Source organism: Pan troglodytes, chromosome 13, assembly GCF_028858775.2.
Source record: "Pan troglodytes isolate AG18354 chromosome 13, NHGRI_mPanTro3-v2.0_pri, whole genome shotgun sequence".
NCBI lineage: Eukaryota > Metazoa > Chordata > Mammalia > Primates > Hominidae > Pan > Pan troglodytes.
In genome coordinates, this window is record NC_072411.2 from 19,540,398 (window position 1) to 19,566,015 (window position 25,618).

A 25,618-nucleotide genomic window follows, 5' to 3' on the forward strand; every position below is an offset into this window, starting at 1 on the left:
GGTACAGGAATACACAAAAAACTGGTAGGAACCTAGGTGCACCAATATCTGCACATTATTGTATATGCACACAAGTATGTGTGGGCACTTGCCCGTCTAGCTGCACACGTGTGGGTATATACATACATATTGCCGAAGAGAGAAAAAATGTGGGAGTGGAATTTACAATTTAAAAAAATCCTGGACAAAGATAATACCTCCTGAGAAGGAAACTTCCCTTCCTCCCCTTAACCTCTTAAGATCTGAGAGCAGCTCCTGCCCTGGAAGGATGGGCCCCAGTGTTAGCAGCAAGAAGCCAGACATTTCCTTCTGGGAACCCAGAGTGTCCTGAGGGCCCTGGGGGCTTCTATGTGCGCCCCCCTTGGTGAGGAAGAAAGTTAGGCTTTGTTGGGATGCCTAAGGGAACCCTCTTTGGTTTAGGGCCCAGACACGGCAGACCTGCGCCCACCTCGGGTTCCAAGGCCCAAGCAGCCACTCCGAACAGCTTTCCCAGCATTTGGGCCTCCTCTCCTCCAGCATTGCGGGACCAGGAGATCCGAGCCCCGCGAGGCTCCGCAGGCCGCCCCCGGACCTGCTGCTTCGCCAACAGAAGCCCTCCCCCAAACGAAGTGCAGTGAGTCCAGGCGGCCAAGAGGCCAGGCCAAAGTGCCCCTCGCCCAAGCGGGCTGTCGGGGAGGGAGGAAGGCAGGCCCCCTTCTATCTCTGGATAAAAAAAAATCTGCAGCAAAACCTGCACCAGGGGAAATAAAAGAAAGAAAGAAAAAGAAAAGTGCAGGTTGGAGTGAAAAGCAGTTGGTACAGGAGGAGGCCGCCACTGGGCTGGGCCTGGACCGGTGCGGGGAGCTGCCCCGCAGCCCAGGCAGCGTTTCCGAAGCCAGGACTGTGGTTGTCGGCCTTTGAGTTCCCTTGAACGCAATCGGAGACGAGGCGTGTCCCGCCAGACCCTTCAGACCCAGGCTAAACCCAAATCTGGGTCGCGCTTCCCCTTCGCCCTGCATTCGTTGTGCGGTGATCGCAAGGCCCGGCCGGCTCCCCGCCCGGCGTGCGCAGGGGCGCTGGGGCGCTGTGTGCCCGGACCCACGCCCTTCCCGAGCCCGCAAAGAGGAGGGCCGCCAGCGCTCGTGAGCACAGTGTACACTTTATTTCAGACTACAGGTTTCTGAACATAATAAAATCTTTGGCTTGTAGCGGCGGTTCAGTCTCGCAGTCTGTGGGGTCGTATTTCTCAACAAGTCTCCGGAAAACGAAAGGGGGGCAGAACAGACAGACCGACAGAAGGGGCCCGGGAGGTGGGGGAGAAGAGGTGGGCAGACACGAAAGGAAACACACTCTCGCACACAAAGAAAAGTCCCAGAGAAACCAGGGCCAGCGATGCGGGTCGGGAGGCACCGGAGAAGCAATGACATTCAAATGAAAAAGGCAACGAAAACGAAACTGGGCTGGGGGCAGCGAGGCGGTGGGGGAGGGGATAAAATAATTATAATAATTATAATAATTATAACAATAATAATAAAGGAGATTAATAAAAATGTCCAGCAAATAGAGATCGCTACACGTATGTGTTTTCCTTACCTGAAATTAAATATATACAAGGTCGTAAGCGGTTTGGCTAGATAGAGCTTTAAGGAGTTCGCAGTTTCGTCCCTTATACTGTGAATAGAGAATAGATCTTATTTTTCGATAGCACCTGTCCGAGTCTTTCTCCCTTTTCAAAAATGCTGCGTTTCAACGTCATTGTCCATTCTGAGGCTGTCTTTCTGTCTCTCTCGCTCTTTTCCCTTCGCTCCCTCCCTCCTTTGAGCAGATGCTTTCTCCCCCAGCGAGGGGCCGGGAGGCGACGGCGGCGGTGCCGGGAGGGGGCGCGGGCGCGGCGGCCTGACCGCGCGGCCCCGGCCTGTGGCGGCTACTCGCTCTCGTCTTTGTCCTGGACCGTGGTGGTGGAGTGGTTGTACAGTCCCTGGGCCATGAGGTGCAGCGCCAAGCCGTTCTTAATGCCTGTGGCTTTCTTGATCTTGGCGCGCTTGTTCTGGAACCAGATCTTGATCTGGGACTCGTTGAGGCTGAGTTCCTGGGCCAGGGTCTGCCGCCGCTGCTCCGTGATGTAGCGGTTTGCCTGGAACTCCGCCTTGAGTCTCTGCAGCTGCTCGGCCGTGAACGCCGTCCGCGGCCGCTTGTCCTCCTTCTCGTTCTTCTTCTTCTTCAGCTTCCTGGTGCGCGGACCTGCAGCGGCGGAGAGGGCCGGGGTGGGGGTGAGGGTGGGGACCGAGGGCAGAAGGGAGGGGGGAGAGGGCAAAGGAAGCCGTGAGAATTGCATTGCCGAGCTGGGCCGCGAGCCCCGCGCTTCCGGGGCGATCACGGAGGCCCTGCTGAACCCCTGGCTCCCTCCCGCCAGCCTCGATCGAAGTGCTCCTCACCAGACCACTGGGGTCTCCGGGTTCCCTTTGGGAGGGCAAAGGAGCAGTGAAGGAAAGCTGGTTGAGGTTGTAGGTGCACCCCACACCCCAATTCTCACAGGACAGTCAGGGACAGACCGAAATCACAACATTTCCAAGCCAAGAAGGCAGGAATCCAAGATGAGGAGATATTTGGGGCTCATGTGGCCCAGCCCAGAGTTGGGGGTCAGGGGCCTGCTGTCCTCACAGCCCCAGAATAGATAGGACTGGGGCAGTGAGGGCAGGCCCTGGGGGAGTCGCCAGCCTGCAAACAAATCTTCCTCTCCTCAAGAATCATACCTACAGGAGAAACTACAATAAGACCCCATCTGCTTGTAGCTATTGACCTCAGAAAACAACGGGATAGTGAGCCGGCTGGGAGAGGGCTGCTTAGCTCCAAAGTATTTGGTGTCTGCCCCCCTCCCCGCACCCCACCCTCCCACACACACCTCCTCGCCTTCTTTCTCTTTGGCCTAAAGGAAGCCTTTTCTAGGGTCTCAGGGATGCAGGGACCACCCCTTCTCTGAAGGAGAAAAGGCCCTGATCCATCCTCATGACCCTGGCCCTGGGTTTTCAGCCTTGCCCCTTGGATGGTGCCAATAAGAAAGGGAGGGCCTTCCACATTCCTCTAACCGGCTGCGTGGGGCAGGGTCTCTCTTATCTGGGTCTTCCTTATCTCCCCTTTCAACTGATGCAATTTCAGGATTAAAAACTCCTGAATAACAAAAACAAGCCAGATTGGCTTTCTCTGCCTACTGATGACATTTGCAAGGAGACTGCAGCCCCTTCCCCCACCTATGAGCAAAAAGGAGAGGGAGGGAGACAGGGACAATCCAGAAAAAAAAAAAAAGTGCTTTGACCACCAGATAGGAATGGGAAGGGGCCACAGGAAACCTCCTTAGGAAGGTGAAGTTCCCCTCAAATACTAGTCTGGGAGGAGGGCCCACTGAGAAAGGAAGGAGGGAAAGCGGGAAAACCAGGAGAGGATTGAACTGTTGGTGTGTGCCTCAAAAGCCTGCACCTCTGCCCACCTGCTTCCATACCCAAGTCTTCTGGCATTTACTTGCTGGGTCCTGCCTTGGATATGGTAGCTTGCTGAACCAAGTTAAGTCCCCGTCAGGCCTGTTCATCTCTAAAACTGTCAGGAAAGAAGGATCTTTGCCGGCATCTCCAAACCTAGCTACAGAGAGGAAGGCTGGGCAGCCTACTCCTGGGGCAGGCAGGAGGCTGGGGTAACCAGCTGTCCTATGACAAAGAGTCCAGGCCTAGCATACTGCAGCGACTCAGATCTGGGTCGAGGCTCATCCCCTCCTCCCCCAACTGCCCAAGCAGGAGAAGGAGCTGGTCCCCTACCTACCTAGGCCCATAAGAAGGAAAGTGGCCAAGAACAAAGCCAAGGCCCTCTCCAGAGCAGAACTGGGGTTTTGATTCGTAATTAGCTGAGCGGGGAGAAATAGCCCAGGAAATGCACACAGCCCCAAAAAGGCCCCACTGCGCGTTCTGCATCCGGGACATGTTGAAGTGTTGTTGTATGTGTGTGCAGAGGCACGGACTCTTGTAATAAAATCGTAGTCTCCCGGCCAGCCCGAGCCGTGCAGCCTGACAGCTCAATCACTCTATCCATCAGGCGAGTCAATCAAAGCAGCTTTTCGGAGGTTCAGGGAGCCCGACGTGTCAATAACGGGGCTCGAGATGGCGGGAGCTGATAGTGCGCATCGATCCGCGCCCGGCCGGCAGCTGTGGGGCGGCGAGAGACCAGCCAGAGGAAAGAGGCGCGTGGCTACGTTGTTCCCGGCCCCCTGCAGGACCGGGTGCCTGGAGTGCTGATCTTGGGCCAAAGCTTCTGCCGCTCTCCCAGACACTGCGGGCCGGGGCGTCGGGCAGGCCTTGGCCTTCTCTCCCGGAGCCCAGCTCAGGTCTCCTCCTCGGGTTCGCCAAGCGCGAGGGGCACACGGAAAAGTGATGGAAGGAAAGCCGAGAAAAACAGGCCTACGGATGCCAGAAATCTGCTGGATGTGCGGGTGAAAAAAGGAAAGCGCCGCGCGGGGAGGATGTGGGAGCCGTTCCGCGGAGAAGCTACGGAGGAAACTGGCTCTCATGCCCTTGGCCACGCTTCCTGGCCTGAGCCTGACCTGTTTTCTCTCCTCTCCCACTGTTTTTCAGCTCCAGAAAACCAGGGGCAGCCAGCACCCACCTTTTTGGCAACTGCCTTTCCCTGGTTTCTACCCACCCGGGTCAGACTCTTTTCGCTACCCAGCCGGGGGAGAGGGACGGCTTTCAGACGCTTTCCTCCCTGTCATCCTGTGTTTCCCATGTTTATCAATGTAAACGGTCTCTCCGCAGAAAATATCGAGATGGTGTTTGTGTTTGTAAGGACACACAGTGAATATAATTTTTCTGAACAAGGCCTTCTCTGGTCAAATCTGGCCTTCGGACGATCAGGCTGGTGGGATTTCAGACACACATCACTAGGCCCACCTTCCTGCCATATCTAAACACCCTGGAAAGAAAATCACTGACTATGTACTTTTCCTAAGAATAATAAAGATAAGAGACAAAGAAGGCCCCAGGGATTCAGAGTTCAAAATCAAAGAATCGAGACCCGAGCCTCCTGTGCCACGAGCTGTAGCTTCTCGGGTGGTGGCCGCAGAGGCCAGGATCGCATAGCTGGATGAACATTCGGTTGTGACTGGAACTGGGGTGAGGAAGCAGGCGTGAGAGACTGGAGTACCCGAGGCCGGGTTTGCTCTCCCTAGCGCCGCAGCTTGGCGTTCTGGGGCGGTCCGCGGGGCCAGAAGGCATGGCGCAGCCCGGAGTTGGGTACTCACCGGAGGATGGACGATCCGAATAACGTGTGCAGTACACCCAGGCGGGCCATACGAGAGGCTGCTGCGAGTCAGTTTTGACCACGGGCCCGCCGTTGGCTGAGCCCATCAGTAGGATAGCCGGGTTGCCGTGCTCCGGGTATTTGGTGCCCTGCGCTCCGGGGCTCCCCGCGCCGCCTCCACTGCCGCCGCCACCGCTGTCCGAGGGCTTGGCTGCTGCGGCCGCCGCCGCCGCTGCCACTGCCGCCGCGGCCGCTGCCGCCGCCGCCGCCGCCGCCGCAGCCGGGTTCCCAGCTTTAGACGCGCCCGCGCCGGCGGCGGCTGGCTGGGAGCCGTCGGGTGGGCCACAGTTCGCGTCTGGGGCGCACAGGAGCGAGGCAGCGCCTGGCGCCCGGGTGCCCAACGGGTGGACAGGGTCTCTACCTGCGGCAGTCTGGCCTCTGTCACGCTCGACCCGGCCTCCTCCTCCTGCGCCTCCTCTGGCCGCCGCAGCCACCAGAAGCTGCGGTGGCGGCTGCTCCTTTTTGCAGCCGAAGTCCGGCCTCAGGATGTTGTCGATGAAAAAGTTGGTGGTGCGGTGCAGCTGGGCCGCTGGCTGCGGCTGGTGAGCAGGCGCCGCGAGATGCTGAGGCGGCGGGGGCGGGGGGTGTGGGGGGAGGTGCGGGTGGTGGGCCAGGGGCGGCAGGCAAGGCGCCGCGGGCGGCGAGGGGGGCGCAGGCTGCGGGGACACCGGCACGCTGTCTCCATCGCTGCCGCTGCCGCTGCTGCCGCTGGCGCCCGGACTGAGGCTCAGGCTGAGGCCGCCCGGAGTCGCCGCCGCCGCCGCGCCGAGGGCCGAGTCGCGCTGACTTTTAGGTTCCGGCTGCTGTTCTTCCATGCTCGGCCGCCCCGCCGCCCCGGCCGCCGCGCCGGCCCCCGCCCCCACCGCCTCGCTCCCCACCCCACTTTGCCAGCGGCCCGTGGGGGTGCGCGGAGGAAGGAGGCAGGCGAAGCCCCAGCGAAGGCACGGGGCGGGTGCAGGAAAAAAGCTCAGGCGTCTGGCCTGGATTGCTCGTTCTTATCTAGCAGATAGATCTCGCTGTCTCTCCCTCTCTAATTTGTAGACATCCAGATATGGAGACACTTGGCTATTTCTTTTTTCTTTCTGCAACCAGATTCAATGATTTGATTTAAATGGGGAGTAAGCCACGGCCAAAAAAATGAAGGAAAAAAAGAAAAAAGGAAAAAGAAAGGAAGAAAAAAAGAAAAAAGCTCCAATAATTTTTTTCTTAAAGGGAAAAAAATAGTATTTAAAGTCTAGCCATCTTCCTAGGCAGTAGTGAGGGGTTTGACTTCCCCGAGTGTCACGCTCAGCTGTGCCCAGAGCGTGAGGCTGGCAGCGCCTTTAATCGCCTTTGCTTTTTTTGCAGGGAGAGAGCGTCTCCGCCAGCGCCGGGCTGGGTTTTTTTTTTTTTTCAAATCTCTGACAGCTCGGATCTTTGCACAAACTCTCTCGCTTAAAAAAAAAATCACCCAGGCACACTTTTTGCCTTCAAACCGGAAGCACGTGAGTCAGGGCCGCACGTGTGCGGAGCCAATGGCGAGCCGGGACTCGCGCTGACACTCGGGCCTCGGCCCAATGGGCGCGCGCGGGACTTTGCGGATAAATAATCCGGGGGCGTCAGCCGCTGGCTGAGAGGGGGCGCCGCGGCGCTGGCCCTGTGCGTCGGGTCCGCCCTCCCCCACCCGCGCCCGCGCCCGCACCCGCTTCCCTCCCCCTCCTTCAGGACGGGATCGAGGAGGGGGCAGAAGAAACCCAGGAGGGGTGAATTTTGGGATGTAGGCAAATGGAGAAGCAACTCCATAAACAACTTGTTAGAGAAATGCAGGATTATGGGTCTGTGAGCTCCGGGAGCAGGGGCAGTAGGCAGGAGCCTGGCTGTTTTGCACCCCCTCGCCTAAGAAACTCAGCTTTTTATTTTCTCCTCTGTCTCTGGTTGCTGTTATTGAAGGATGGGTGGTTGTTGTCACTGCCCGTTTGTGTGTTTGTGGGTGGGTGTGGGTTTGGGTGTGTGTAGTGGAGGGAGGGGGAGTGAGACAGGGAGGTCGGTGATGTGAAATAGACCTAGAGTTAGTTACTTTCAGAGGCGCAATTTGTTTTTCACAAATAGCAAAATCTGAAAGGCCCGCTGCGCCTAGCTAGCGTCGCACGTTTACGTTTGTACGTCTCCTGCCGGCCCGCTGCATTGCTTTCCCTTTGTGGGGAATCCGCACCCATGCCCTTCCCGGTCCAGACTTTCGACAACACCCTGGAGCTGCCCTGGCGCCATAGAGCCAAGCCCAGAGGGCTAGGAATAGCCCCAGAGCCAGTCGCCTGGACCTTCCCTGGCAGGGGAGTCCGGGCAACACAGATTAATCTCAGGAGGGCCCCGGGGCCGGCGAGTCAGAACGCGGATGCGCGCTAGGCCCTAGCTTTTAGAGTTCAGGGTAACCTCTGTGTTAGATTTCCCTGCAAAGTAAAATCAAATAAATAAAAGCGCTGCACCCCAAGTATTTGCCCTGGCCAGCTGAAGTTGTGAACAGGGAGTTTCCCTCAATTGCCGGGTGACTGAATTTCCTGGGATTGCTCCCAACTCCCTGGGTGCCTCCGGCTCCAGCTCTGTGCGTTCTTCCCTAGTTTGAGGGGAATGCCGTTCCTCCAGCTGCTATAATTCTCCCGTCTGCGGATCTCTTTTTCGCTATTTCCTGGTCGAGGCACCCCCAAAATTTTCTCATAACCGGGAATGTGAGGGACGGGGGTGGCGTGTGGACTGAAGCTCTAGGCACCTGCGGGACTTGTCTCCGGATTCGTTTTGGAGGACCAGTATCCGACTATGCTGAAGCCTGCGGTGGCCGAGAAAGGCGTCAGCAAACGAGGCCTTCGGAGGTGTCATCTTAGAGCTCCAGCGGACCTCCTCGCCCAGAACGCCCTCCGCAACTGGGACAGTAGAGAAAGGTTCTCTTTGGAAATATTGTCTATTTGTGACATGCGAAAGAATCCCCCTACCTCCAGTTTTCCAGAAAAGTCACAGGGGGTTAGGCTAGGAGGAACATTCAACTAAACCCACAACAAGCCGAACCACCACCACAGTAGCTGAAGTTTCTCAAAAGGGCTGGTGGAGAGCAGGAATTTGTATTGCTCACCGCATCTTGGGAGCAGGCGAGGGTCCCCCGATTTCCGGGGCTGAGTTCCCGGCTAGACTTGCGCTGCAGCCTAGGGGAGAAAACCTCTCTCCCTAACGCTGCACTGCAGTCTTCTCTACCTTCCCAAGCCGCCTCCAACCCCACCTTGGAGTCTCCCGAGTCCTCTTCAGTCGCACACCCAAGGGCTCCCCGAAATCTCCAGGCGCCCCCACCCCTTCTCCCCGAAATGGGGGTGGGATTTTATTTATATTTAAGTTCGCAAAATTGAAATCTTTATCCCGCAAGCAAGCGTGGGTACTTAATTAAATTCTAATTAGGACACTATCAATATCCTATTTAGCTGCGTAGCTTTTGTGCGCCGCAGTCCCTTTCAGCGCGGTAAATAGGGTCTCGACGCCTTATCTCGCCTGCAGGAGACGCCTCGAGAAGGGCTGCGGAAGATAATTTATAGGTTTTAATTACTCTTCATTCCGCCTGATCAGCTTGGCGTTCATCACAGGCCTGTGAATAAAACCCTGGTCAAAAGCTCTGTCACATCGCGCTGGCAAGACGCTTAATCAAAGTGAGCGGCCCCGCGCGCCGCGCGGCCCGGCTCCTCCACGTAATTTCCAGCCAGCTGATAAAGCCAGCTGAATAATGCGGCGGCCCTTTGGAGACACCATTTACAGAAATGACTTTATTGACGGCTTAACGTCGGTAATTCATTTTACCTTTCATGTAGTGGAGCCCGGATTTGTTACAGTAATGGGATGATAAATGCACCCGCGGCCCACGAGCTCGAGCTGGATTAGGCGGCACTCTGCGCGCTGGCTCGTCCCCCCACCTCCCCGAGGCCCGGCCTGGGCCGGACGCTCGCTACCCCGCGCCGCTCTGCGCTCCACGACCTCCACCCAGACCCTACGCCCTCTTCTCCCTCCTGCAAATGAACATGCTATTGGGAACTCCGTGTGAGCGCATTGGCGTCTTGTCAAGCATGCGAGTGAAGTGTGTGAGGGCTGAGTGAACAAATGTTGGCCGAGAGGGATGGGTGAGGGTTTCACAGGACTCTGAGTGAGCCCAGGATTGGGCGTGTGAGTGAGGAACTACGGGCAGGGTGAGTTGTGTGTACAAGTATGTGGGTAAAGGGTTAGGGTGTGTGTAAAGGATTGTATATGCACGAGTGGGTATATTTGTGTGGCGGTCCTTTTGGGGGTACTCGTTTCTGCCTTTGGGAGCTAAGGAATTACTTTCAACTTGATAGATGCCCAGGCCGGGGTGGCAGAGAGGTGGGCCTGCAGGTAGCAGGTGGGGAAGCCTGACTCAAATGGAATAGAGCCCCTTTCTCCAAATGCCATCTGCTCTTGGGCCGAAGGTAGGGAAGTGTGGGGGTACCCAGTGCGTATTTCTATGGCCTTGTAGTTCTGAGCTATGCAGTCACCTGAGCTAGAGGCCCACAGAAGGCCATGGACTGGGCTGCGTCTCTGCAATAAGTTGATTGTCCCCAAGTACCCTTTTCTTGGGGATAGCCCAGATAAAAGTGGAGAACGACAAGAAAGATAAAGATTCTGTTTTGTCTCAAATGCCAAAGTTGGGGGAGGGGTGCTACATTTTTTCACTTGAAGGAAGGAGGTCCCAACGAGGCCTTCAGTGATGGGGAGTTGGGTAAATAGGACAGAGAGAGACCCCAACCGTCCTTCCCTTCTCCAGTTCTTGGACGTCCTGCATTTTCTGAGGATAGGCAGGGGCTCCCAGTGAGCAAAAGGCACCTGGCCAAACAGAGGAGAATGATGCATACTTGTTTGGGGAGCTGCTAGCTAGGGGAGTCTGGGGATCATATAGTCGGAAGACTGGCATGTGTTTATCAGAGTGAAGGCTGAGAAATTTTACCTTTCTTTCTTTCTTTCCTAATTTTGGGAAAAACGCTCAGCGGTCTTGAAGAGTGGCCCGTGGCTGTGGGGAACAGAGTGTATATTTGTGTTTATTTGCTTGGTATGTGACAGCCACCCAGAGAGAAAATTAGTCTATAAAAGTATTGTGTGTGTGTGTGTGTGTGTGTATAGTTGTGTGTGGCAGGAGGCCCCTGTATGTATGTGAATGTTAATGTGTACACCCCACAAGTCAGCCCCACTAGTCAGGCATGAAGAAATGTATTTGCTGAGGGTTTTGGTGTATGCTGTTCAGAAAAGAAGACCAGCCTGTGTGTCCATAGAATTTTGGATTTTGTGTAGGCGAAGACAAATGCCAGGGTCCTGCATGTTTCCACCTCTCTTTCGAGGATGAGGACCAGAAGGAGAATTACGAAAGAAATTCTTGCAGCCTGGCGAGGGGTGTGCGCCATGGGCTGGGAGTAGGAGCATGTTGCATGCACAGGGTGGTAATCGCATTTCGAGTGTAGATCAGATGGCGGTGGGGCCTCGTGGTGCGGGACATGAATGAGTTGTCGCAACACAATAGCGTGCAGCCTTCCTACGGGGACTGGATGACCAGCGGTTTTGTTGGGAGTGAATGCGAGGAGATTTCTGCTACAAGTGCCGCGTTATTATGAGCTAGAAGGTCAGACTATACATCGCAGGTCCCCAAAGCCTATGGACCTTGGGAAATGTGGGGCCTCGAGTCACGTCATTGTACCTGACAGTCTTTTTCAATAGACTAATTCAATTAGTGCTCGCGGTTTCGGTCTTCATTTGGAGCCCATAATAATGTGGGGTGGGTGGGTGCTGGGGATTCGTTTGGGTATTGGTTAGGGATCCCAAGCAATTCTGTCCAAAGTGGAGTGGGACTAGGGGAGGCAGCAAAGGAAAAAAACCGGTGGGTGGGGGGTGCATGGGGGGCAAACCATGGAAAATAAAATGCTCTGCTGACTAAATAAAATGCTCCGTTGACTCCTGAAATTGGGGCAGCAGCTTTGTTTGTAGAGGACCCAGAGCATTCCTTGAAGGGGGTGAGGGACAGGGAGGATTTCTTTTTTTCTGTATATATGAAATAAGACTAAAAATGTCTAGGTATCTAGAAAGCCCGAGAAGAAGCCCACTGTTGGAGGTTGTCACCTTCGTGGATTTCAGTATTTGGATTTATGTCCTCATCATCCGGTCTTCCCCCAGAGTTTTCTCCCTCTTATCTAAGGCAGTTCACAGCATGGACCGTTTTGTTCTAGAAATAGTGCTTCTCTCTCTCTCTCTCTCTCTCTCTCTCAAGCTCAGACAAACTGAGACCTTTCTCCTCTTGACTCCCCGCGGGAAACGGTGGAAAGATATCAATGATTTCTGTAAATTGCACCCGGTGGCCAGGATTCAGAAAGCGCTCCTGGGGCCCTGGTTTCCTCTCTGAGCCCCGCCGTCTGTCCACAGGCCCGCGCCGGGAGCAGAGGGCGCCAGGGTGCAAACACCCGAACTGTCGCTGCTCGCGGGTTTGCAGGCGGCCTTCGGGCTGCGCGGGGATGTCCGGGAGCCGGACGCAGGGCCCCTTGGCTCGGATTACGGGAAGAGGAGCCTTCACTGTCCCCCCTCGGAATTTCAAACCTCGCTGGGACTGTATCGCACAGCCAGAGAGGCCTCTGGAGCTGAGAATTTTAGACTTCGCTGCTCCGGGAAGCAAGAGGACTACATACAATTCCCTATTTATTTTTCTTCACTTTAATCTGACATCCCGCTTTTTATGCTTACACTGAATCCTACCCAAACCCCAGAACCCAGACCCGAATTTGGGTTTAACCCCTTTCCCTTTCTCCGAAAAAAAGAAAAAATCCGGAGTTAATTCAATGTCTACGCCTGAATTTTCTTATATTTTTTATTTTGCTTTTCTCCCTATATGGCTCCCTCCCACTCCCCAAAAGATTCCCCGAGGTCGGTGTTCTCAGGCCTAGGGGACCCTCTCCCACCCCTGGTCCCCACCTGTCCGAGTGGCCGCTCTCGCCTGGATCCGGCTTGGCGCGTTCGGTGTCCACACAGACTGGCCTTGGGCATGTGAGAGTGTGGGAGCGATTGAGGAGGGGCCAGCGCGGCTTCCGGGTTCTGCTACCCCCACCCCTCCGCTCAGTCCATGGTCTCCAGGAGGTCTGAACCCGACTTCAAAGCTGGGAACGAAAAACGCCAGAAAAGAAGAAAAAACACAACATCCAAGTCCTTTGTGCAGGAACGCCCCCGTGACTCCAAAACCGTTCTTTTTGCTTGTCCCAGAATTAACTGTCTTCCTTCTCTTCCCTTTGACTCCTGTAGGGGTGCGGGTGGTTGTCCCGGGGCTCTTTTCCCACTGACCCTGGAAAAGGAGACAAAAGTTCGCGCACCTGGCTCTCGGCGCCTCGGTTTTCTGCCTCTGCCCGCCCCGGAGCCCGATCCAGGCCGCGCCTCCCTGTTGCCCAAGGGGCGTGCATCTTTGGGACCCTCTTCCCGGGGAGGTGCAAGAAAAGCTCCGGGTTCCAGCAGAGGTCGGCGCTGCAGGGCCCAGGCGGGAAGATGTGGAAGGAAAAAGTTTAGTACAGAAGGTGGGGCGGTAAGGGAACGGAAAGCCTCAAGAGCCTGGGAGCGGGGGAGAGGGGCGACAACCCGTCTGTCTCCCCCACCCCGCCCACCTCCTTCCTCGTATTGAATCGGATGCGGGGGGCGGGAGGGGGTCACTGCAATGCCAAGGCCTTCTCGGGCCATCTTCCCTGTTCCCCCGCTCCAGCAGAAAGCTGGGAGGGGGACGAGTGTGTAGCCCCGCGCGTGCGTGTTTGTTCGTGACTCAGAGGCTCTGGGTGGGTGCGTGTGTGAGTCCAAGTGTGTGCCCGAGTGTGCACGCAAAAATTGCGTTCGTTTTGTCTCTCTAATCCTCGTGTGGTTGCGCTTTGCTGTGTCGGTGTGAAAGTGTGTGTGCGTGTCCACGTGAATAGTCTCCATGTGTGCGTGTCAGTGAGTGAATTTGTGTGAGAGCTGGGGAGTGACCGAGGTTTTGGAAGTGAAATATGTGAAGTTGGAACGAGCCTAGGCTCTGACCCCAAACCTCACCTTTTACCCTCTCTCTCCCTCCAAACCACCCCCTCCACCCCCGCCATTGAACTATGCCAGGGAAGAGGAGACAGTTGTTTAAACCCGGATTAAAATAGCAACTGGTTTTTTGTTTCCCACCAAGACCCACCTCAGCAGCTCTAAGCCCTGATTGAGGGGAGGGTGGGCCACACGTGCCAAGGTCAAGATCAAAGGGACCTTAGGGAGCGCAGAGACCAAAAGCCCGCTCCACAAATGAGGCAACTGAGACCCGAAGAGAGCAAGGGTCTAGGTAGGGATCCCACAGAGGCCGCCACTGGTCTCGGAGCTCGCCAAATCTCGCTCGGAAGCCGCGGGCGTCCCAGTTTTGTTCTGCAGCCTAAGTCCCAGATGAGAGCGCGGGGGATGACGGTCTCCTACCCCAGGCTTCCAACTCCACTCCATTCACCCCCAGGAAGGGTTCACCCCCTTCCCGGTGGGTGTCGGAGGTGGGAGGAAGGAGGGAAGGTGATCTCTTGGGGCTGGGAATGTAGTGGGGCTGAGGGCGAGAGGGAAGCACAATCCCTCCCCTTGTCGGATCCCACTTAGGGCTCCTAAGATTCCTACCTCTCCCCCACCCACCAGGGGGTTAGCAGCTCCTCTTCGCCCCCGGCACAACTGTCCAAGCGTGAATGGTAGTTAGGGGTAGGGGGCTCGGTAAAGGGAAGGCTGGGCTCACTTCCTGCGGGGAGACTGGGGGTAGGGATGGGGTAGGGGTGGAATACCGGCCACAAAGCCATTCCAGGCACGTCCCTCCCCTCCCGCGCCGATGACTCCCGCCCCAAAATTGTTATGCAAAGGAGTCAAGTATGTGATCTTCTGGCGATCAAAGCGGCAAAGCCAAATATTAGAGGAGCAGTCAATAATGGATGAGCAGATTAAGAAACCCATCTCGCGGACAATTATCGCCGCAATTGAAAAAGCTCACTTTTTCCCTTATTCTCCATCCCACCCCCATTTATAAAAGAAAAAAAATAGGCGGAAGGATGGGGGCTGGGGCTGGCAGCCGAGGAGGCTGCAGGGACGCGCATGGAAGAGCCGGTGCGTGGGAGGGTTTGCGGGGGGGGACATCGCGCCCCCTAGGGGTGACCCCAGTGGGTCCGGTGTGCTCTCTGCGGAGCCGGCGGAGCCTTGTCCTCTGCACCCGGCGCGCAGCGGCCCCTTAAACAGTGGAACCGTGAGGCCGCTCTAAGCCGAAGGGCTGGAATCTGGGTTTCTCGGGTTTTATTTTAGACCGTTCGGCACCAAGCCCGAGCTCCCCCGCCGCACCGCTTCCAGTCCCCTTTCTTTCCATAGAGCGACCCTAAGCCGGCGGTGGGGCAGGGAGCCGAGTCTGAGCTCGCGGGCGGCTGAAGGCCGGCTTCCCTGTGGGGAACGCGCCACCTGTCGGCGCCAGTGAGAACTGCGTCTGTGTGGCGCCCTCGGGGTATTAGAGGCTGCGGGGAGATCTGTGCCTGAAGCCCCGCGCTTGCGGTGGGGACGTCCGGCCTCTTTCCTGGCAATTGACCCCTGAGGCGGGAGAGACAACGGAATTCCCACAAAGGGATCCTTCTCGGGATCTCCCCACCTCAAGACAGCTAAAGCTGGAGGAAAAGCCCCTCCGGGGTGCGGGGGGTGCGGGTTTGCCCTGCGATTCCGAAAGCAGAAAATACCCGAGCCACACAGGGACGGGCGCCGCGTTGGTAGTCAGGGCTACGTTCCTACTCCCTCTACCTGCCCCGCGCTGTGTGACCCTGGGCGGAACCCCGCTGCTCTCTGGGCCTCAGTGTTCTTATTCGTAAACTGAGGGCGTTGGATGAGATTGGTCCTCTCCCAACTCTGACCTTGAAACTGATACTGAATCTGAGCAGTGTCTGTAGACACCTGTGCCTTGCCTTCTATTTCTAGCCTTGAATAAATCCTGGACTTTTATGTGCCATTTATATCCTAATCTCATATATATTTAATGTATAACTGCTGCAATTATTGTTTTCTCAATTGTCTAGGATTTCATTTGGACGTGGTTAGGATGGTCCAAATTATCCTGATAAGTGCCCATTAACTTAAACCTTTTTTAAAAATGAAACCAGTAAAACTTCATTCACTTTGCAGTGTGGACACTGCTGGAGAGCACCCATGTCGTGGGTCCAGTGAGGACACAAGGAGGGGCTTAGAGACATGTGGGGGCTTAGATGAGAAGACAGCACCCGGGCAGCGGTCACTGTTAGAGAGAGGACCCGTAAGAAGGGCCGAGGCTAGAGGGAGAGGGAAGACTGAGCCAACGACGCACCTGAGCCCTGGGGTGGGGGTGGAGACGTGGCTCCTAACCCAAATCTCCCTGCCAGGCAGTGTCCGACGAGCATCGACGGCAGGCGTCGAGACCAGTGCAGGGTAGCTCAGACCTCAAGCCACGCTTGACCTTTCCATGAAATGAATAAAACTCGAAAGCCAGGGAAAGGGGAAAGTACTTTGATCCGGAGATCGCTTATAACCTCTGCTTGGAGTTCCGAGTTCGTGCGGCTCAAGGGAGGCTACAGTCCAGCAAGGTCTGGGCTCCAAGCGTGGGGCGGCAGACCCCAAGCTTGGCGCGCCCCTCGGGGAGCCCCGGAACGGTCCTCGCCAGACGTAGCCGGCTGTCCCGGTCCTTAGCTTCAGGCTGGCGGCGCAAGACCAGAGCGGCTGCCTTCTAGGCACCTGGGTGGAGGTCTCACATCGCATTCCCTGAGAAGCGAAACTGCCCTTGGGGCCGCAGCGGGCCTGCCACGTCGAACTGGAGACCCTCTGCTTTCGGGATAGATGGGACGTTTCTGCTCTGTCCTTCTTGGAGTCCCGGAATCGTTCTGGGGCCGCGTGCTGCCTGGAGGCGGTGAATTTCAGGGTCTTGAGAAGCCGCGCACACACGGGATTCTGGGCGAGCGTCCCGTCTCTTAATTCCTATTAAGAGACGGGAAAATCGAGGGACTGGAGGTCCCATCATTGTCGCGTGAGCAGCCTCCTGAACACCAAGCGAGACCTGAGGGTTCCGCTGGGGCCTCGCCCTGACACCCGGGCCCTCCGTGTGGTCGAGAGTTTGCGCCCGCTCCCGCTAGGGCAGCGAGGTCCCACTTGCGGCCGGCTGGGGTACGGTGGCACCGGTTGTCTACTCCCCACTGTGACACCGACACCTTCCAACTCCTCAGACCCACCCCGTGGAATTCTGGACTTTGTGAGGGCCGCCGGGGTCCTGGCCCTGGGGTCAGCTGCCATCTGACTAAGCCAGGACGGCGGAGCTCCAGGCCTTGCTCTAGCACTGCCGGTGCGTCAGGGCCCGCGGAGAGCCCAGGGCGGGAGCTGTGGGCTGAGCCGGGTGGCCGCGTGGACACAGATGCCCGGCCGGACTGAGCGGCAGCCAAGACTCTCCGTCCATCCCGCCGCTGGACTCGACTCTCCCAGACCCGCCACGGAACCCAGATTTGAGCAAGCAAGATAAAGACGCCAGAGGCGAGTGCGCGGCGGAGAACTGGCCGCGACACGGGAAGCTTCTGGGGCGCAGAATGCTGGCTCCGACTCGCGCGGCGCAGACCAGCTTCTGTGGTTGCACTCAATTGAACAACAGGCGGATTTATGTCAAACTTTGTTTTCACCTTTCACTAAGATGTTTCCAATTTACCAAGGGGATAGAATGAGAGACAGAGATGTGAGAGATACAGAGAGAAAGATAGAGAGTGCAGGGTCGGGGGAGGAGGTAGAGAGCGGAAGCGGTTCTCTTTAGGGGTCTCCACCTTCAAAAGACGACGGAACGATGGTAGCCAGCTCAGGATCTATCAGGTGCTAGCTCTGGGCTGCCTGGCTCTGAAGGCTTCACCTGGTGGGCTGGCTTGGGTATTCCTAATGGGCATGCCGGGAGCCTATCAGGGTATGAACCAGCATACTCTCCCTTTTACAAAGGAGGAAACTGAGGTCGGAGAGGCTAAACCCGCCCCAAGCGCATGCCCATACCAAGCGGGAAACGAAGCACCGAATATTTCCCCAGCTCGTAGGAAGCCAGATGGGGGCCAGTTCCCTCAGGAGACGCTCCAAGTCGCCCTGCGGGCTCCAGGTGGGGACAGGAGTTATAACCTTCCCTGCCCTTCCCCCTGCAACACACGCGAGGTCTCAGCGCTCCCAGGCGCTCCAGTGGGGCCGCGTTCCCCGCCAGGGTGGGTCAGGGGAATACTCTGCCTGCGCCCTCTCCGAGGGTCCGCGCAGAGCGAGCGCCTCTTTAGGTGGGGCCTCTGGCTCCGACCCCTACTCCCAACAGGGATCTTCCGTTTGCAGCACCCAGAGGAGCTGGCCAGAGAGCCGCACCGGAGGCCGCATCTCCCCTCGTTGATATTGCTGTCGGCTTGCTTTCTTCTGGCTTCCAAGCTCGGTGACCCCGGAAGGGCTCGAGCATCCGACTCCGGCATGATGGTTGGCTGCCCCCGGAGGTGGAGGTAGGGGGCCAGAAACGCTGACCCGGGCAGGCCCCCAGCCCTGAGCTCCTGGGGTGGACATCTCAGGGTCCCGGGCCTCCAAGCTCATGGCCGGTCTCCGCGGCGGCGGGGTGACCCACCAAGGCCAAGACTTTTTCAGACTTGCCTATGGTCACCAGGCAATGACTCCGACTGGTACGTGAGGGAGCTCGGGTCCCACCTTGAGGACAAGGCCCAGCCTTCCCCAGAGCCGCACCTCAACGGTCAGGGTGCAAGTGGTGGCGATCCGGGAGCAGTCGAGGCCCGTGACAAAACCAGGATGACCCAGCGTTTTCTAACCGCGCTGAGGCAGTCTCCTCTCCGGGTCGCTCCACTCCCGGACTCCGGCAGCCTGTTGGCCTTCCTGTCACCACCTCGCAGGGAGCACCCTGCCCTAAGCCCTGGAACTGGGCCCCTGGCTCGCAAGGAAGAGGGTGGGGGTGGGGTAGGGAGGAAAGGCCGGGAAGCCTGCTAGAGAGAAGGAGGTGACTGAGGGCCAGCATCGCCAGGAGGCATAGTTCCACTAGTCCCCAGTCCCATGGTTCCACCTTGACCCCAGTTCACCTGCAGGGCGGCAGGGAACGCTTCTGATTCCCGAACCTGCAGCTGGTGCTGCACTGGAGGGGTTTCCGTTGGTCCAACGCACCCGGGTGAAGGGAATTCCCTGGAGAAGAGAGAGGAGGTGCCAGAACCTGGCTGTAAGAGGGGTGCAGGTGTGCAGAGAGAAGCGGGTTGTCCCGGGCTGTGGTTCCTGCAGCGCAGCACCTGAGACTTCAGTTTCCTTCCTTTTCCTTACTCCCGTAGTCTTCCGGGACCCTAGCTGCCTCGCGACCCCCCCCCCCTTCTTCTTCCCTGAGGTTTCTTCTTTAATCTAAAGAGCAGAATAAGTAGGCCTTGCAGCGAGAACATCTTAGGCAGGACTGGCAGCTTCTCATGCTCTGCCAGGGCTCTCAGGATAGGGGATAAGCCACCTCTTCACAGCCCAGCTCTCAAGCCCCTGTTGCCAGCAAGCAGCAGAGTCTGCTGACCTGCCCCTCTCCTCTATTTTATTGTATTTTGTTTCCCTTCTCTACTCTGAAGGGATACTCCTTTATTTTAACAGACCCAATTAGGATTTGCCAAATGCTAGATAAAACCTTCCTATCAGAAAATGCCTTAGGTTTCAGAATTACAACCCTGAGATTTTATAGGTAGCTTTAATGGAAAGGTTTGGAAAGAGACTGAGGGTGCCCTTAGTTCTGAATAAATGTGAACTGGAACTTGATATTTCTTTTGTCTTGTTTTTTTTTTTTTTTTTGGAGGGGGGGAAGGTGTTTGGACCTTGAGCCAAAATACATCAAAGAAGAGATCCCTGCACCTCAACTCCTAGAAGTCATAGTCACCTTGATAGTGGAGAACTGGGGATTGAAGGTGCAGGATTTGCAGGAGTAGGGGAGACAATTAATATTAGCTGGGTCACCAGAAAGAATGGAAGCTAAGAGATTGTGCTGCCATGCCCTCTTCGACAGCAACCTTTAGCATTTATCTCTTCCCCGTCAGTCTCCCCAGCTATCAAGTGTGGACTCGACAGGAATGTTGCAAGGAAAAACTAATTAAATGGTAGTACAATGCTTTGAAAATATTAAGTGTCATGTAAATGCCTAATGCTAATAATAATCTTAATGGTGGTAATTATGTCCCAGGAAGCACATTCCAAGACAGCCCAGCACTGAGTCCATATGCACTGCCTGTCTAGGAGGAGCCTGGAAACACCCACCCATTCTGCCGTTCTGCCGCTGAGCCCCGTCTCTGCCTGGCCATGTGGAAGGTAGGAGCTGGGTCGTGTCCCCATCACCCGGCAGGCAGAGCAGGTTTAATCCTGGCTGGAAGTCCTTAAGCAAGTTACTGCAGCCCTTCACCTATAAAGTGGGAGTCATAATACCTGCAGCATAGGATGGTGGTGAGAATTAAATGACATCATGTGTGTAAAGCACTTAGGGAAAGTGGCAAATAGCTAAGTAGAAAGATCTGGTTAGGTGGTAGCAGCTCTTCCAGTTCAGTTTACCTAGCCCTAGCTGCATGACCAAGACAGGGGTTTCAAAGCCCATCCTGCTCTCATGTTGTTCAGCTCTGATCTGTATGTGGAATCCCAGACCCCTTTCTTATGCACACTTGGCTGGGGGCAGGGTGAAGATACTTCCAGCCCATTATTATCTGCACTCTCAGAAGGACACTGTCACATTGCTGGTCTGCCAAAGGGCTGAAGAACCAGTACCACCGACTTCAGGATTTGTTTAGGCCCTGAGCCTGTGACCCACCCAGGGTTTCTGCCCCTTCTCCCCCACTGCTTGCCCACGCCATTGAGAGGCAGTGTTCGACTGGGGGACCCAAAGGAGGCTTGGGGACTCCTTTGCCACCCTGACTGTGAACTATCTGGAGCATCCGTCCTGAGTGGAGTGAAGAAAGACTATAAAGAGTAAGCTCCCTGTCATCAGAGGCTGGAGGGGGAGCAGAGAGGATTGATGGCAGAGCAGGCAATCAAGCTCGGAAGAGGGCTTGGACAGGTTCGTCTGTGCCTCCCTGCCCCCAGGGCTTCCAGGGTGTGGTTGCTCCTCACATTGGGTCCGGCTGCCTCAGAGGCTCTGGCAGGCTCTGTGGTGTGTCCAGTGGCTTCAGCCATGTTCCCTCATTGTCTGACCTCTGTGAGTTCCGTGTCTTCTATGCTCCGTAGCTTGGCTAGGAAATTGCTATGTTTCCCTTAAGTGGGTTACCCCTTCACATTTAAAGAGAGGGATATAGTACAAGTCTGTGTTGAGGAATAACATATCCCTCACTCTCTTCTTTCTCTGAATTCCTGATGGGAGGAGTAAGGGGTTCAAGGATCTTCCCTTAACAATTTTTTAGTTTGGTGAAATACCAGTTCTTCCCCAGGACTTAAGAGTTTCCTTATAAGGCAATTTCTCCCCACCACCCGTCCCTTCCCACCATCCTCTCCCCATAAAAAGTTTCCCTACTGTTGCTGGACTCCAGATTTGGGGCCCTGAGTTCTGCCAAAACTAGTGGAGGCTTTGAGGGCAACAAATTACAGTGACTCATGATTGAGGCTTTTGGGAATTTCCACCCCAGAAACCTCTGGGCCTTTTAGGGGTTTTAAAGAATCACCTAGATATTTTAATGACACTCCTCATCCTTGAACTTGTCCTAATTTTGTGTTTTAATGACTTAGAGAATAATAACAAACTCGAACTCCTTCAGCTACCTTTTGTTGTCTTTCCCAATTTGGTTCAAAGTTCAGCTTTTCCTTCTACGTGATGACACAGCCCTCCCCATTTGAGAAGAGCATAGCTTTAAAAAAAAAAACTTTAAAAATGAAATGCTTTGTTTTGTTTGTCTTAGGCAACAATAACTCAAATACACCTTAATTTTGAAAGTAAAATATTTTTAATATTGTACAGAAACAGGTGGTTTCCCAGGTAATTATTTTTTTAAAACACACTCAAATAAGAATGCTATCAACAGTGGCAGTGTTGGCTTTTTGCGTTTAGGCCAAGTGAGTCTTCATGGTTGCACTCTGATCAGAGGTTTGTAGGGTCAGACACTGACAACACACACACAGACACACACACACATACAAAATAGGCATGCACAGTTGAAAGGAATTTTGGAGTTTGCCATTTCACTCTCTCCTGTCCAAATATAGGCTTTGCTTTTCCTTTCTTCTTTACAGTGAGATGCCTGATTGTCACCGTGTCCAGCCTCTCATCTGCTTTCTGGTTGGGAAAGTCCTAGCACAGGGAGATAGGTGGCATATGCAAGCTCACACTGTCAGTCAGTGGCAGGCAGGGACTGACTTCTGGGCCAGTGGCCTTTCTGCCTGGTCATCTGCCTGCTGTTTCTTTGGATAAAAAGAAAAATCTACATGCAAATCCTGCAATTCAAAAATATGATTCTTCTCCCTCTGAAACCTTCTCAACTTCACAGGCAACCTTGCAGGTGTGTGGTTTCCATGCCAGATTATACAGTTATAAACCCAGGACAATGGGCCAGTCAACAACCATGTCCCCTCCACACACATGAATGGGAGCTGATGTCTGAGAACTTTTAGGAAAAAGTGGGGAATTCATATGCACACATCACTTTGGTAACTTTCTAACAAGTTGGTTCTGCTGTTATTGTTGTTTTAGTCAGCGCCAGCCAAGATTCTTGCTGCATCATGAAAGATTTGCTTCCAAATTGGGTAAGTCACCCAGCTAGACACACCTGATAGTGAAGATAAGATTTTAGCAACAACTGCTGACTCAGCCTTTTTGCTTTCATGAAGATGTGTTTCACTAGAAAGCATTTCCTTTCCTAGGAATTTCATAAATAATTGAAATTTTTTAAAAAACATTTTGGTCCCTTTGGTTGGTGGGAAGGGAGTAAGGAGAGTGGAGCTGGGGAGATGGAGAGGGACCAGGGAGAGAAGCAAGGAGAGGCTGGAGCAGGATGAGAGGAGCCTTCTTCTTCTTCTTTTTTTTTTTTTTTTTCTTTTTGAGATGGAGTCTCTCTCTGTCACCCAGGCTGGAGTGCAATGGTGCAATCCCAGCTCACTGCAACTTGCCTCAGCCTTCCGGGTTCAAGTGATTCTCCTGCCTCAGCCTCCAGAGTAGCTGGGATTGCAGGCGCACACCAACACGCTCGGCTAATTTTTGTATTTTTAGTAGTGACAGCGTTTCACCAAGTTGGCCAGGCTGGTCTTGAACTCCTGACCTCAGGCGATCCGCCCACCTTGGCCTCCCAAAGTGTTGGGATTACAGGTGTGAGCCACTGTGCTCACCCGAGAGGAGCCTTCTAACAGGGAGAACGGGCAGGCTCAAGCTGTCCTGTGCAGCCCTGAGCTGCATCAAATAAATCAGCTTTATTTGATGATTTTCAACATCAGGGGGCTCAGATGACTCCCAATCCTTATTAGGTATCTGTAGTTCCACGCTGGCTGCTGTTTTTTCCATGGACTGTGGGAACCCAAGAATTTGTGTAATAATTTTGGTTAATTCTCTTAAGAACACACTCTTACCTCAACAGGATGTTTAGGAAGTGAGGCTTCTATTCTGATGTAGAGAGCCTTTCTCTCCCTCCAAGGGCTGCCAAAATTACCCCTCCATAGGCTGCCAATCTCTCTCCCCCTACATTCAGCCTCTTCCACACTGCAGGCTCTTTGGCACTGGTATGGGGTCTGGGAGCTGAAATGTTCATCATTTCTCCCAGATATTAGCATGTCATCAGGTCCCACAATAGCACAAGGGGCCGAGTTTATATCAGAAGTCCATAGAGTAAAATGGGTCCAAGGCCTGTAGAAACCACCAAACTGAAATCCTTCCTAAGCCTGCAGGGGCAAAGTGGAGACAATCCCAATTTCTGCCCAGTAGAAACCGCTCAAGCTTGTGTAGATGAGAGGCCCCCTCCCAGTGTAGGCAGGCTAAGCCGGGTCCAGAGTGGTGGAAGGAATTAGGGCTCCAGGGCTCCGAGAGTCGGACCATTGGCCCCGGGGAAGCCAGTTTGCTGGGAGGCCTGGTGACCTTGGCTGCTGAGTACCCCTCCAAGCACAGTCAGGGAAGCTATCAGGCAAGTCTACAATGGGTCAAAGAAGCGGATCCTCTGTCCTGTTGGTCTGCGACTTTTCCCATGAAGGACAGACCTCGTAGCCTACATCCCTCCATAAATTCAGATCTACCCCGTGAATAAAAAAGAGAGAGAAGGGTAAGTCCCATTTAGGGTTTAAAGGATATGAGACCTAAAAGGAGCAGATGGTAGAATTTCAGGCATTATCTAGCAGGTGGCAGAGAATCTGGGGGAGCCCAGGCTGTCTCAGCGCTGCCTGACAAATCATCCTTCCACTCAGAACAGATGCTCCTGGACCCTCATATCCTTGTACTGTATGGAGACTGCTTCTCAGAGCTGACTCCATGTGATGTGGCTTTGTGTCTGCTCCCCCGAGGATGGTGGCTCCTCACTATCTGGGGCTGCTGAGCACTTGAGATGTGGCTGGTCTGCATTGAAGTGTGTTGTCAGTGTAAAATGCACACCAGATTTCAAAAGCTTAGCAAGAAGAAAAAAAGATTACAAAGTATCTCATTCCCATTTGGAAAGGAGCTCTTTGCTCTAGAGAGGTCCTGCAGCCTTTCTTTTTTGCTGAGAAGAAAATTTTGCAGTGAGTGTCCTCTGAGCAGTTAGGCCTACCTGTCTCTTCTGAAACTATTTTGAGAACTTGCTCATTACTTTCCTTCTCTTGTTAGTCACATGCTCAGAAGCACCTCAGAATTTCAGTAAAATTTCATTTCCACTGGACAGGAACCAAAAGGCTGAGAATAGGCTGGGAGCCCCTGCTGACAGGAACCAAAAGGCCCAGAGTAGGCTGGGAGCCCCCGCTGACTAATTTCTAAATACTGGTTTCTGGTGACATCGTATGGCCACTTCTTGATACTACACCGGTCACAGGCTGTGTGCAGGTCCTGAGTTCTGCAGTCCTGATGTCACCCACCTCTTGCTGAGCGGGCCAGTACATCAGAAATCCTAAACTTGTAGAAGGCTGTCTTTCCAACCTCCATTTCTCCTCTCACTTCTCTCCATCTCATTTCAGTTCTTCCACATCTATAATATTGGGCCTGTCACACTAAACCACTGCGGAAATGGCTGTGGACTGAGAGTTAGAAGAACCCTGAGTAGAATTGAGTAGTTTTAGGAAAACCATTCAACATCTCTGGGCTTCTCCTCCTCAAGGTTATAGCGGATGACCTCTAAAGTCACTTCTGGCTTCCCAAGTTCATAAATCTAATGGTGGAATTTGAGACACTGATGAAGAAGACTCAAATACTGCCTCATTGGTGGTGACCTACAAGAAAGGCCCAGTCTCGAGTCTAACTCGCAGTTCAGGAGGTGACCCAAACATGGAGCTGAAGTGGCCAAATGTGATTTCTTTCCTTTTTTTTAAATATTGGATCTGTGTCTCTGGAGACCAACCATGATTTCTTAGGAGATGATAATACTCATAAATGCAATTGTTGTCAATTTTTGCATATATTATCTCATTTAATTCTCACAACAATCCCATACATTAGGCATTATCACAATTAAAAATACCTAATATATTTAACACATACAAGAGATATCTATGTATGTGGATATATATGTATACCTACAAATGAATGCGTTTAAAATCAAATCATAAATACTTAGGAACTACTTTCAAGAACTAGAACTACAGTGATTCTATGTTTATGAAACTCCAATACAAGTAAAACTAAACAATATGTAATAAAGGCAGTTTTTAAAGGCAATGAAGGCCAGGCATGGTGATTCACACCGGTAATCCAAGCACTTTGGGAGGCCAAGGTGGGTGGATCGTCTGTGTATACGTGTCTTCCCTGTCCCATTCCCTTGCCTCTGCCCAAATTAATCACTATCCTAAATTTTATATCTTTGCCTTTGTTTTTTTGAGACAGGGTCTCACTCTGTCACTCAGGCTGGAGTGTAGTGGCAAGATCATGGCTCACCGCAGCCTTGACCTCCTGGGCTTAGGTGATCCTCCTGCCTCAGCCTCTGGAGTAGCTGGGACTACAGCCACACACCAACATTTCCAGCTAATTTTCGTTTTTTTTTTTTTTTTTTTTTTTTTTTGTAGAGATGGGGTTTCACCATGTTGCCCAGGCTGGTCTTGAACTCCCGGGCTCAAGCGATCTACCCACCTTGGCCTCCCAAAGTGCTGAGATTACAGTTGTGAGCCACCATGCCTGGCCTTCTTTGCCTTTTAAAAA

At 54.1% G+C, this 25,618-nt stretch overlaps 1 protein-coding gene across 1 annotated transcript; it reads right to left on the reverse strand.

Moving 5' to 3' along the window:
* Nucleotides 1–1,119: 1,119 nt before the first annotated feature.
* EN1 (engrailed homeobox 1) lies at nt 1,120–6,763 on the reverse strand. Its single transcript, XM_016949579.3, has 2 exons — nt 5,261–6,763; nt 1,120–2,220 (listed from the first exon to the last, which is right to left on the reverse strand). Exons 1-2 carry the CDS (start codon nt 6,132–6,134, stop codon nt 1,904–1,906), a joined length of 1,191 nt encoding a protein of 396 aa, XP_016805068.1. The 5' UTR covers nt 6,135–6,763; the 3' UTR covers nt 1,120–1,903.
* Between the last annotated feature and the right edge of the window lie 18,855 nt (nt 6,764–25,618).

What these genes read in the sequence shown, in the direction of transcription:
- EN1 (XM_016949579.3), bottom strand. Translation starts at nt 6,134, where the DNA reads ATGGAAGAACAGCAGCCGGAACCTAAAAGTCAGCGCGACTCGGCCCTC. An exon ending in TTCGGATCGTCCATCCTCCG is followed by an intron (nt 2,221 to 5,260) that starts GTGAGTACCCAA and finishes CCGCCGCTGCAG; the next exon opens with GTCCGCGCACCAGGAAGCTG.